The 14,163-nt window shown below is 38.2% G+C and overlaps 1 protein-coding gene across 4 annotated transcripts in view; it reads left to right on the top strand.

Annotated features, from left to right (window-relative positions):
• Positions 1-14,163, top strand: part of PALLD (palladin, cytoskeletal associated protein) — a 2,901,248-nt gene that overhangs the window by 1,738,856 nt on the left and 1,148,229 nt on the right. For all 4 annotated transcript variants that reach the window (XM_044062575.1, XM_044062576.1, XM_044062578.1 and 1 more), the window contains one exon: positions 2,647-2,788. In XM_044062575.1, coding sequence (XP_043918510.1) covers positions 2,647-2,788 — 142 coding nt within the window. The remainder of the gene's footprint in view (positions 1-2,646; positions 2,789-14,163) is intronic.

The following is a 14,163-nucleotide window of genomic DNA, read 5'->3' as shown; positions in this document are numbered from 1 at the left end:
GTTAAATATTATGAAGCTAAAGCCTATATTTCTTTAATTCATAGGAAAAAAACTTACTCCAATGGTTTCCTTCATTATACTAGCGAACATCCTGAACATCAGAAAAAATCTGTAATTAAAGGCCAGTTAGAGCCGCTTGAATTATTACTAAATTTTCAGATTTTACGAAGGAATGTGAACATTTAAGAAGGATGTTTATTAACAAGGAATACCCGATATGGTTAACTGATAAATTAATACTGGAAGTTAAACAAAAAAGAAGAATTGGGCATTTTAAGCCAATTTTGAAACTTAAAAGTGAATTAGTTTATAAGAATGACATTAATGTAAGCACACTTAAGTTAGATAGTAGGAGCACCAATGATTGCTTAGATATTTCTAGTAAAAATGTGAATAATAAACATGAAGAATTTTCAAAAGCTTTAATAATTACTTTTACACAGGATTACCAAATTCTGAAGGATGTATTCAATAATAATTGGAAAATTTTACTTGAAGATTCTCAGTGTAAAAGACATATAAATAAATTTCCCAAAATAGTTTATAGAAAAGGGAAAAGTCTTAAGGATCTATTGAAATTTACTAATAATAATAAAAAAGAGAAGATGAAGACTGGGAATTATAAATGTGGAGCATGTAAATGGTGCCATAAAATTCAAGAAGGAAATAGTTTCAATATACGTGACAAGAAATATTATAGGAAAAAGAAATTTAATTGTAAATCAAAAGCAGTTGTTTATTTAGCAAGGTGTAATTCCTGTACCTCATTTTACGTAGGTAAAACAGAAAGAATGTTCACGCAGAGAATATATGAGCATGAATACGCAATAAAGAATAAAAAAATGAACAATGCGTTAGCAAAACACGGAAATGAATGTAACGACCATAAATTTTATTATATAGTAATAGATCAAGTGGAAATAAAAGATAAAGCTCCTTGGAACTTATTTTTAGAAGAGAGAGAACTTATATGGCAAATAAAGTTACAAGCAGATTCTTGGCCAGGTTTAAATGAAAGAAGTACTATAGGGCCAATTTTAAAATTAAAAGCGTTAACTAGGAATAAAATTAAAGATTAATATAAAATTGATTTTAAGAATTTTATAATGATTATGAAGGAGAGTATGGAGTAATAAGTTAATGTAATATAATATAACTAATTATCAAATATTATAATTTTATTATAGTAACATTTTAAGAGATTACAAAGTTTGTGATTCTATTAATGTTTAATATGTATTTACTGTATAATATGTATTTATTTATTTATTTATAAATAATTTTAACATGAAGTTAGTATTTAATATAATTAATTTTATTCATTTAATTTCATATCTATTGTATTTATGCATTCCTTGATTTTTTGTTATTTAAAAATTCTATCTTCCACTTTTTTATAACTGAGCATGCTCCAATTTGATTTAGAATTTTGCACAATTTTTTGAAATTGGTGAAGGTTATTAAAGGAAGTGATGTAATGGAGGTTATTGTCTGATGAAGTTTAAAACCTTTTAAACGAAAGCGCTTACGTATATTTGTGATTTGTTCCTGGTGTTTTTAAATTCGTTTTGTGGCTGTTCAAGTCTATTTCATTATTAAATTGGATTTATTCATCTGGCTGGTGGCTTTTCGTTCATAATATATACCCTGCAATATGTTTTGTCTTGTAACACTGGTCTAAGTTTTCACAGTTGCTGTTTTTGGAAATAAATGCTTTGACAAGCATTCCAACAAAGAGGTGAGAATGAGCCAAAAATCTTAAATGACCTATGATGAAAATTAAAGAAAAGAGCATTTATAATCCCTTAGTTTGCAGTGGCATGCTGTACATTATCAGTAATGTATATGGATTTTACGACTGTTATTTATTCTGTTATATATTTTTCATGCATTATTATGTAATGTGCATATTAGGAACTCTCTTCTGTCTTGTATATAATGTATGGTCAACTTTATTGCTTGCCTTATATGTTGCTTATTTTCTTTATTGTATTCACAAATTGTACTACTTTGTTATTTTCTTAATATTTGTAACCATTATTTATGTTTTTTTTTTTTTAAATTCTGTTTAATGTGTACTGTGGAGCTTTTCTCCCTGGTCCTCCACTAAAAACGAGTTCATACCCAGTTGGACCTTCCCGGTAAATAAATGTCAGATAAATAAATAAAATAAAAAGTAATGTTACTGACAAGAGCAGAAGTAGCTGTAAGAGCAGATATCTAACTGAAGCAGTGGTGATGAAGCTCTCAGGATCTCATGCTCCTTCAGTACCAAATGCCTTGTCACAGCAACCATATGACTTCTCAGGCCATATATGTAGTTAAGAGCAGTGGTTTGCCTTTATGCTAATCCATGTTAGCCCCTCTTCTAACACGATATTCACTTTGTTTGTTTAATGTTTTTCTTCGCTGTATACTCTCAGAGCATTCCCTAAAACACAAGCGTACTGCTTAGTAAACGTTGTTAGTTAACTACATAAAAATAAAGAGTATTACATTCTGCCGTCTCTAATGTTTTACCTTTCACACAATGGGTAATTTCTGAATACCGTTGGGATGACTGACAGAGTGTTTCATCCTCATAGGATCAAAGGCTGTGTATATGAAGTTCTGCTGTTGACTGTGTCTTTGCTGCTCTTTTTGTAGGTGTTACAGGATGTCACTGCATCAGAGGGACAGGTCGTTGTACTGGAGTGCAGAGTCAGGGGAGCAAGTCCTTTACATATCCAGTGGTTTCGACAGGGAGAGGAGATTCAAGATTCACCAGACTTCAGAATCCTTCAGAAAAGTAAGTAAGCTCTTTTTTCAGTTTATGCTTCCCTCTTCTAGATATGTACGCTAATACTTTTGTGCCAGTCAGCACAGAGATGTTGATTTCAGTAATTTGTATTTTGTCATTTTCAAGAAATATTCTGGTTATAGCTGATGCTTTCTGATCAGTGTGTTGTTCCTTATTCATCTTCATAGTTTAGTACTAGGCTAACTGTCTTTGTGGGGTGTTTTAAGCCTAGCCAATTACTCTGTGTGAAAATCAAACCTTGCACCTTCAGTCTGTAAGGTAAACACCTTAACCATTATGCCAGCCTCCTAACTCTGTCCACCAACCTGCTGGCATTTAGAGGTTTCATGTATCAGGTATCTAGATGTATGTGTCTCCTTCTGGGAGAAGAAATGCAGCTGGTACCATACCATAAATTCCATTGCCACATCTTATCCCTAAAACTAATGGCACGAAGAAGAGGTTAGGTGATCTTTATATCACACTTGCCCACATGAATTCTGCAAAGGAAATAGGGCTGTAAATTACCTCAGACAGCAGAGAACACCAGGACAGGGTTTACACCCAAGCCCTAAATTCTGCTTCTGCACATGCTGTGTGTATATCACAAAGTAAGCAGTGCTCAATGGTCTCATATTATAGCCACTGTCATAGGTGAAAAGCCCTGCCATGTAGCACACAAATGAGAACTGGAGTGGCTGCAGAAATGGGGATAGCCAACTGTTGACTTAATCAGTCTGCTGTTTCGGATAGTATTACAAACCACATAATCACATATGCAGACTAAAGAATCCATGCTGTCTGTAAACACAAAAGATGTTGAAATAAAAGTTGGTGTCATTCCAATAGGGCTGTACAGCATCATAAAAGTCACAACTTCAAAAATAGAAAGAACTTAAAAATCTGTGTTTCGATAACTTGTTTTTATGAACTGGGATTTCAGTGCTTTGATTCAGTTGATCAAATGATTCTCAGTTTCACATGAATGTGGGCATGGTAGTCAAAACGTGTAACTTTACAGTCATGAATCTGTCCATTGTTTCCACACACTTGAAAAAAAGCTTACTCAGAATTCAGTGTTTGAATATCCTGCTAGTGTTTGCATGATTACCTCATAGCTTTAATTTCATTGTATAGTGTCTTTGCCTGCCAGCATATGTATTTAGTTTGCTGAATGTAAACTTTCTTTAACCCTTATAAAACCTTGCTGCTCCACCCCTTGTTTCGAGAGCTCATTGAGAATGAGACATCTGCTCTGCAGGCAATTACCTCTTCCATATGGTTAAAATCAACACACCCCAGCTCAATCTAAACCTCAGCAGTGGCAGCTAGCATGCCTGGACTCTATCCAGCATCACATTTACACAGCCGATATTTATTCATTTTCTTACAGTTTATTAAAAGAACTACTCTGTAAATGCCACACGAGGTGCTACCAGACAGAGGTCTTTACCCTAATACTTACCTATCAAAACACTAACCACTAAAATGTGAGCAGAACCAGTTCATCTAATAAGAAGGACTAGACACAAATACTCATCAAAGTGTGGGTCCATTGTTGTATCACACAGGGGAAAATGTATCTCAGTGTTACCTGAAATTCAGAGTCTGGCATCAAAATGTGGTTACTTCAGCAAAGACTGTGCTCCTACTGATCATGGTAAATCTGTTCTAGAATGACAAATGTGTGCATCTATGTGTTTATATGTGGGAGGGCACAAAACAGCTTCATGGGGGGCCTGAATGATGACCCACTCTAGACAGCTCTCCCCTTAGCACCAAGGAGAAGTCCAATCTATGGGGATCTAATCCATCATGTCCAGCTGGAGGGAGGCTTCCCGGTCAACAAACAGAGGCAATAATGACACAGAAAACATAAATAAACTGCAAATTATTATGAAAGCAGAAAACCTTGAAGCTTGTTGTACTGCAATTAAATCATTTCTGCACAGAGGATTTTAGTATCTCCTGGCATGAGGGCTACGACTTCACATCTCTGCTACTTAAATATACTAATTGTGAGACTTTTGTACCTTGGAATAAGGGAAATATCCCAAACTACCCCATTCTCAGAGTAAGAATATATATTTGCCTTTTTGTTCAGTTAGGCTTTCATTCATTGTCAGTGGCACAACAGGTAACACACTCACCTTTCATGCAGAATGCTGTAGGTTCTGTTCCTGTACTAGGTTGATCAATTGTTGACACTGCAGTGCAGCATGTGGGGTGGGGTCGGGTATTGGGTGCTGCACACCTGAGTGTGTTATCCTTTGAATGAGATGAGATGTTAAACCGAGTTGTCATCTGCTTGAGTTGGTGGTAGCTCACGAGGATGCAAAAGATCCCATGGCACCTATCGAAAAAAGTAGGGAAAGATTCCCTGTTGCCATGGCAAATTTTCCCATAGTAATATAAATATCATCTCAGTGTCCACTGTAAAGAGGCTACTAGTCTAGTGGGACTAACACTGTCAGCAAAGGATAAATAAAATTAAAATAAAATGCCCTTGCTGTTCTGAATATGGTAGTTTAAGTTCTTTATAGTCATTGGGTCTTCCTGCTATGTAGAAGCCTGCAGCTGGCCCAATTTCCAGAGTCTTAGCATCATCACAAACCGACAGATGTTCAATGACTGACATTCAAACATCAGGGTATAAGAAAGGCGTCCGTCAGCACAATCTTCAGTTCTTTCTAGCCCAAGGTGACCATTTTGTTACAGGACCTAAACCAGGACACAAGCTGCAGACTATTTATAGGCCTACAGCCCTACACTAATCCCTGCACCCAGAGTTGCCAGATTTCTGAAAGGACAGGTAGGGTTCCCCCTAAAAAAAAAAAGAGGTCTTTCATGCTAAGTGAAGACTGGCATGCCCACAAGACTAAATGCAATCATCAAGAGTAAAAGGAAATCATCTTCATCCCTTTATTCCTCTCCCTAGTCATGCATCTCCACATTCTGCTGGATACCAGGATTGGTAGCAACACATATGGCAAGATTAGTCAAACAATGTTACTAACTCAGATTTTAAAGAACAACAGTGACACTGCAGCTGTGGTGATAAGGCAGTTTTGACTTGCCTGAAGGCTGCATAGTCTCATGTGTACAATACTTCTAACTATGAGGGAGTTAGGATGTAGGACGGAGACTGTCCCCTCGTGCAAATTAAAATTGGACATTGTGTGCTGTTATCCTTATTTTTCTTGTCTGCTATTATCCCGCTCATGGAATTACTATAAATCCACATTCTGTTGACCTTTTATACCACTCTCTCACTACACAAAATGGTTAAGCCTGAATATAAAATTTAGATATATTCCCCTATATTCACCGTATGTGAACTTCTAATATACAAAATGCCTCCAAATTCAACACAAAGTGTACTACCTTTGTGTTATTTAACTGAACTCAAGCATTCATGTGCCTACCAATCTTGCAAACAGTGACACATCACTCCAATCTTAAAAGCAGTCAACAGACTGGACTTCCACACCAGCTTTAATGTAATACACAGAAATACATTTGAATGTTAAGGTGCAGCTAAGCTTCCTACACATCGGAAATCCCCACTTTGCAGATCCTGGAAGAGAGCAATGACTAACCCCTCTGCTACTGCAATGGGCATGCGCCAGAAGCTGAGCGGCTGGATGGGAAATGTAGTTGCTACACTAAGGCAGTCATCATCTTTCCACAACTCCTTTTCCATTTTTTTTACACATGGGGTTGGGGTCTAAACCAAGACATTTCTCCACTTAAAGAAATCCCAATCCCTCCAAGCTACATGCTCTAGGGACCTAAACCTTGTCATCACAATAAACAGGACATGCTGGAGGGATAGATTCCTGTCCCAGAGACATCCCATACTCTGGAACAAAGTACCTATCTATATCAAACAAAGCTCCTCATTAGCACTCTTCAAGAAAAATCTTGATGACTGAATGGGAAATAGGAAATTCACCCTGGGGATCACCTCTGTGGCTCTGCTCCTCACCCTCAGTCAGGGGAGGTTTCACATGCTCCTAAAGGATGTATACCTTCTCAGCCATATCAGGGGATTGGTTTTCCATGCCAAGTTGGCATCTCTCAGTCTAGCTGCCTGGAGGATTGAGTCATGACACCCACCTTGATGCCTTACCCAGGATAGGTGCTCTCTGTTCTAAAGGAGGCAAGAAACCTAACACCATAATTTCATATATGGCAAAACTGAAGAGAGTTCCCAGCTAGTGTCATGGCTGACACACTATCCCAGCTGAAGCAGACATCAGTTCAGTACTGCTTTACCTTTCACACCAATTTGAACAGGGCCTTCCTTATTCTGGCATCAAGGTCCATACTTCTGCTATCTTAGCTTGCTTGCAGATTACTCCACTGCTCTTCTCTTATGCTCACATGAAACTATTTCTAAGAGGGGTGATTCACTTGAGACCTTCCAGAAGGGACCCCATTCCGGCAAGAGATCTAAACTATGTATTGGAAAAACTAACCCTGTCACCCTTTGAACCAACTGCAACTGCACCTTTCTGGATGCTCGCCTTGAAGACCACCTTCTTTATAGCTGTCACTTCAGGTAGAAGAGTCTCTGAACTGCAAGCTGTTATGTGTAAAGAGCTGTCCACTGATTTCCACATTAACAGGATAACTCTCAGAACAAACCCATTATTGATGCCCAAAGTGGTTTCAGAACTCATGTTTAACCAGGCTATCCATCTACCAGTCTTATTTACAAACCCACAGAACAATGCGGAAAGAATCCTTCACTCACTCAATGTCCACAGACAAATCAGGTACTACCTGGACAGAACAAAAAGTACAAGCAGGACAGACCAGTTGTTAGTATCCTTTGCAGGGGAGAAACAGGGCAAGCCTGTCTCAAAGCAAACCATATTTAAATGGATTGCAAACTGCATCAGGTTCTGTTGCATGCACCACATTTACCTGATCACATTAAAGCCTATTCCACCAGGCCTGGGGCAACTGCTACTGCTTTCCTTAAAGGGGTTCCCACCCAAACTATCCTAGAGGCAGACACTTGGAATTCTGTGCACCAGGGTGGAAGGTCGGCTTATTGGTTAAGGTGTTTACCTTACAGACACAAGGTGAAGGGTTTGATTCCTACTTGGGGTTATTGGCTATACTTAAAATGGGCCCCAAGGGCAGTTAGTCTTGTATGAATCTTTATTAAACACTATAATTATCACAGGTCTTCAGGGCAGTGTTCACCTCTGCCATCCTACAAAATATTATTTCCTAAACTTACTATACCACCTCCACCCACAGGTTAACTGTGAATCTTTCCAAGGATCAGTACTGCAGCACTGACTACGAGGAACTTAGTACAGTTGTGTCCTACTTATCATAATTCTAGATATTCGAGTAGATCAGTGTTGCAGTGCATATTCCCACCCTCCAACCCCTCGATTATGTAGGAACCATCTCTGTTACTGTTTCTACATACAATCGCTTTGGCTCTTCCCACCCTCCAACCCCTCGATTATGGAGGGACCATCTCTGTTACTGTTTCTACATACAATCCCTTTGGCTCTTCCAACCCTCCAACCCCTCAATTATGTAGAGACCATCTCTGTTACTGTTTCTACATATAATCTCTTTGGCTCTTCCCACCCTCCAACACCTTAGTTATGGAGGGACCATCTCTGTTACTGTTTCTACATACAATCCCTTTGGCTCATCCCACCCTCCAACCCCTCGATTATGTAGGCACCATCTCTGTTACTGTTTCTACATACAATCCCTTTGGCTCATCCCACCCTCCAACCCCTCGATTATGTAGGCACCATCTCTGTTACTGTTTCTACATACAATCCCTTTGGCTCATCCCACCCTCCAACCCCTCGATTATGTAGGCACCATCTCTGTTACTGTTTCTACATACAATCCCTTTGGCTCATCCCACCCTCCAACTCCTCAGTTATGTAGGGACCATCTCTGTTACTGTTTCTACATACAATCCCTTTGGCTCATCCCACCCTCCAACCTCTCGATTATGTAGGGGCCATCTCTGTTACTGTTTCTACATACAATCCCTTTGGCTCTTCCCACCCTCCAACCCCTCGATTATGTAGGGACCATTTCTGGTACTGTTTCTACATACAATCCCTTTGGCTCTTCCCACCCTCCAACCCCTCGATTATGTAGGGACCATCTCTGTTACTGTTTCTACATATAATCTCTTTGACTCTTCCCACCCTTCAACACTTCAGTTATGTAGGGACCATCTCTGTTACTGTTTCTACATATAATCTCTTTGACTCTTCCCACCCTCCAACACTTCAGTTATGTAGGGACCATCTCTGTTACTGTTTCTACATACAATCCCTTTGGCTCATCCCACCCTCCAACCCCTCGATTATGTAGGGACCATCTCTGTTACTGTTTCTACATACAATCCCTTTGGCTCTTCCCACCCTCCAACCCCTCGATTATGTAGGGACCATTTCTGGTACTGTTTCTACATACAATCCCTTTGGCTCTTCCCACCCTCCAACCCCTCAATTATGTAGAGACCATCTCTGTTACTGTTTCTGCATATAATCTCTTTGACTCTTCCCACCCTCCAACACTTCAGTTATGTAGGGACCATCTCTGCTACTGTTTCTGCATACAATCCCTTTGGCTCATCCCACCCTCCAACCCCTTGATTATGTAGGGACCATCTCTGTTACTGTTTCTACGTACAATCCCTTTGGCTCAACCCAGCCCCTCCAACCCCTCGATTATGTAGGGACCATCTCTGTTACTGTTTCTACATACAATCCCTTTGGCTCATCCCACCCTCCAACCCCTCGATTATGTAGGCACCATTTCTGTTACTGTTTCTACATACAATCCCTTTGGCTCATCCCACCCTCCAACCCCTCGATTATGTAGGCACCATCTCTGTTACTGTTTCTACATACAATCCCTTTGGCTCATCCCACCCTCCAACTTCTCAGTTATGTAGGGACCATCTCTGTTACTGTTTCTACATAAAATCCCTTTGGCTCATCCCACCCTCCAATTCCTCGATTATGTAGGCACCATCTCTGTTACTGTTTCTACATACAATCCCTTTGGCTCATCCCACCCTCCAACCCCTCGATTATGTAGGCACCATCTCTGTTACTGTTTCTACATACAATCCCTTTGGCTCATCCCACCCTCCAACTCCTCAATTATGTAGGGACCATCTGTGTTACTGTTTCTACATACAATCCCTTTGGCTCATCCCACCCTCCAACCCCTAGATTATGTAGGGACCCTCTCTGTTACTGTTTCTACATACAATCCCTTTGGCTCATCCCAGCCCCTCCAACCCCTCAATTATGTAGGGACCATCTCTGTTACTGTTTCACCATCTCTGTTACTGTTTCTACATACAATCCCTTTGGCTCATCCCACACTCAACTCCTCAGTTATGTAGGGACCATCTCTGTTACTGTTTCTACATACAATCCCTTTGGCTCATCCCACCCTCCAACCCCTCGATTATGTAGGGACCACCTCTGTTACTGTTTCTACATATAATCCCTTTGGCTCATCCCACCCTCCAACTCCTCAGTTATGTAGGGACCTTCTCTGTTACTGTTTCTACATACAATCCCTTTGGCTCATCCCACCCTCCAACCCCTCGATTATGTAGGGACCATCTCTGTTACTGTTTCTACATACAATCCCTTTGGCTCATCCCAGCCATATTTACATTTCTTACTCCTTTCCATTGTCAACCAAAACCAGGCAGCTGGGAAGGTTGTGCTGTCCAGTGTCCTTCAAACTGCTTTTCTTGTCTTAGAAAGACCTGAAGATGGTGCCGACAGATGCACTTCTTATACCCTGACATCTGGATGTCAGTCATTGAGCATCTGTCTGTCAGCTTGGGATGATGAAAGACTCTTGAAATTGGAAAATAGAAATGACAGGAAGACCTAAGAATTAGTACCGCAACATTGATCTACTCGAATATCTACAATTATGGTAAGTGGGGCCCAACTGTACCTTCTTATTACACTTTCAGCAGGAAATCAAGCTTTGTGAATGGGCTGGCATCACTAATCTTTCCATATGCCAAGGGAAATAGTCAAGTCAACGGACAGCTCAGAGACATTCAAACTTTCAGGATTCAGTTTAATGTGATCTTATTTCCTGCCTTCAAATACATGTTTAGAAATGTTACAATAATGATTATACATGGTATGTTAACAACAAGAAAGCAAATGATTAAAGTATTGTAAAATATAACCCATGTTCACAGAGGGGGAGTAGAACCCAGCATCCAAGTTTGCACATACATTAATTTTGAAATTTTGCTATTTCTTTACTTGCAAAAATGCTGACTAAAAATATTTACAGTCTGGCCACATTTTACAGATTATTTTCTGTATATTCCTTTTTTTTCTGTTTTAGCCTTGCATTCATACATACATACATACATTCAAATATTTTAGGCATGGGCAATAATATCCTTCTAGCCTGCCAATATACTTAAACAGTTATTCCCATAATAAGTGTCCAGGTTGTTCTTAAAAATATCTAAACTAGTGCTTGCTTTAATGCAGTTTGGTAGTCCATTCTATGGATCAACTACTCTGTTAGAGAAACAGTACACTTATTATCCCTATAGAATCTTCTACATAAGTTGTAAGATGATTTCTCTATCACTTTGTTTTAAAACAATTTTGTTAAATTATCATTTAAGACTTTAACACACAGGAAAACATGCATTAACAGAAAATAAAAAAACATTGTTTTCCATTTGAATACAAGAACCTTAGTTTGAGAGACAGCCTTACAGAACTATCTTCAAGTTTATAGAGCTGAGTATATTTTCTCTGTTATTCTGTATTATAGAGCTAAATTGTCTGCTTGATATCTGTGTCTTACTGCTCTGCAAATATATAGAAAACAGTATATATATTTTTTTATAATTTGCACATTCCTTACAACTGTGTTGAAACTGTTTCCCCACCCCCCTCATTTCCTGCCTTGTCTTTCAGCTGATATAATTTAGCTAGTGCTGTGTCTCCTTTTAATTAACAACCTGTATTCAAACTGGAACCTTAGTTTGAGAGACAGCCTTACAGAACTATCTTCAAGTTTATAGAGCTGAGTATATTTTCTGTGTTATTCTGTATTATAGAGCTAAATTGTCTGCTTGATATCTGTGTCTTACTGCTCTGCAAATATATAGAAAACAGTATATATATTTTTTATAATTTGCACATTCCTTACATCTGTGTTGAAAATGTTCTCCCACCCCCTCATTTCCTGCCTTGTCTTTCAGCTGATATAATTTAGCTAGTGCTGTGTCTCCTTTTAATTAACAACCTGTATTCAAACTGGAACCTTAGTTTGAGAGACAGCCTTACAGAACTATCTTCAAGTTTATAGAGCTGAGTATATTTTCTGTGTTATTCTGTATTATAGAGCTAAATTGTCTGCTTGATATCTGTGTCTTACTGCTCTGCAAATATATAGAAAACAGTATATATATTTTTTATAATTTGCACATTCCTTACATCTGTGTTGAAACTGTTTCCCCACCCCCTCATTTCCTGCCTTGTCTTTCAGCTGATATAATTTAGCTAGTGCTGTGTCTCCTTTTAATTAACAACCTGTATTCAAACTGGAACCTTAGTTTGAGAGACAGCCTTACAGAACTATCTTCAAGTTTATAGAGCTGAGTATATTTTCTGTGTTATTCTGTATTATAGAGCTAAATTGTCTGCTTGATATCTGTGTCTTACTGCTCTGCAAATATATAGAAAACAGTATATATATTTTTATAATTTGCACATTCCTTACATCTGTGTTGAAACTGTTTCCCCACCCCCTCATTTCCTGCCTTGTCTTTCAGCTGATATAATTTAGCTAGTGCTGTGTCTCCTTTTAATTAACAACCTGTATTCAAACTGGAACCTTAGTTTGAGAGACAGCCTTACAGAACTATCTTCAAGTTTATAGAGCTGAGTATATTTTCTGTGTTATTCTGTATTATAGAGCTAAATTGTCTGCTTGATATCTGTGTCTTACTGCTCTGCAAATATATAGAAAACAGTATATATATTTTTTATAATTTGCACATTCCTTACATCTGTGTTGAAACTGTTTCGCCACCCCCTCATTTCCTGCCTTGTCTTTCAGCTGATATAATTTAGCTAGTGCTGTGTCTCCTTTTAATTAACAACCTGTATTCAAACTGGAACCTTAGTTTGAGAGACAGCCTTACAGAACTATCTTCAAGTTTATAGAGCTGAGTATATTTTCTGTGTTATTCTGTATTATAGAGCTAAATTGTCTGCTTGATATCTGTGTCTTACTGCTCTGCAAATATATAGAAAACAGTATATATATTTTTTATAATTTGCACATTCCTTACATCTGTGTTGAAACTGTTTCCCCACCCCCCCTCATTTCCTGCCTTGTCTTTCAGCTGATATAATTTAGCTAGTGCTGTGTCTCCTTTTAATTAACAACCTGTATTCAAACTGGAACCTTAGTTTGAGAGACAGCCTTACAGAACTATCTTCAAGTTTATAGAGCTGAGTATATTTTCTGTGTTATTCTGTATTATAGAGCTAAATTGTCTGCTTGATATCTGTGTCTTACTGCTCTGCAAATATATAGAAAACAGTATATATATTTTTTATAATTTGCACATTCCTTACATCTGTGTTGAAACTGTTTCCCCACCCCCTCATTTCCTGCCTTGTCTTTCAGCTGATATAATTTAGCTAGTGCTGTGTCTCCTTTTAATTAACAACCTGTATTCAAACTGGAACCTTAGTTTGAGAGACAGCCTTACAGAACTATCTTCAAGTTTATAGAGCTGAGTATATTTTCTGTGTTATTCTGTATTATAGAGCTAAATTGTCTGCTTGATATCTGTGTCTTACTGCTCTGCAAATATATAGAAAACAGTATATATATTTTTATAATTTGCACATTCCTTACATCTGTGTTGAAACTGTTTCCCCACCCCCCTCATTTCCTGCCTTGTCTTTCAGCTGATATAATTTAGCTAGTGCTGTGTCTCCTTTTAATTAACAACCTGTATTCAAACTGGAACCTTAGTTTGAGAGACAGCCTTACAGAACTATCTTCAAGTTTATAGAGCTGAGTATATTTTCTGTGTTATTCTGTATTATAGAGCTAAATTGTCTGCTTGATATCTGTGTCTTACTGCTCTGCAAATATATAGAAAACAGTATATATATTTTTTATAATTTGCACATTCCTTACATCTGTGTTGAAACTGTTTCCCCACCCCCTCATTTCCTGCCTTGTCTTTCAGCTGATATAATTTAGCTAGTGCTGTGTCTCCTTTTAATTAACAACCTGTATTCAAACTGGAACCTTAGTTTGAGAGACAGCCTTACAGAACTATCTTCAAG

The sequence above is a fragment of the Protopterus annectens genome, chromosome 2.part1 (assembly GCF_019279795.1).
Source record: "Protopterus annectens isolate FY-2018-M chromosome 2.part1, PAN1.0, whole genome shotgun sequence".
Taxonomy (NCBI): domain Eukaryota; kingdom Metazoa; phylum Chordata; order Ceratodontiformes; family Protopteridae; genus Protopterus; species Protopterus annectens.
This window is presented reverse-complemented; position numbering and strand designations above follow the sequence as displayed.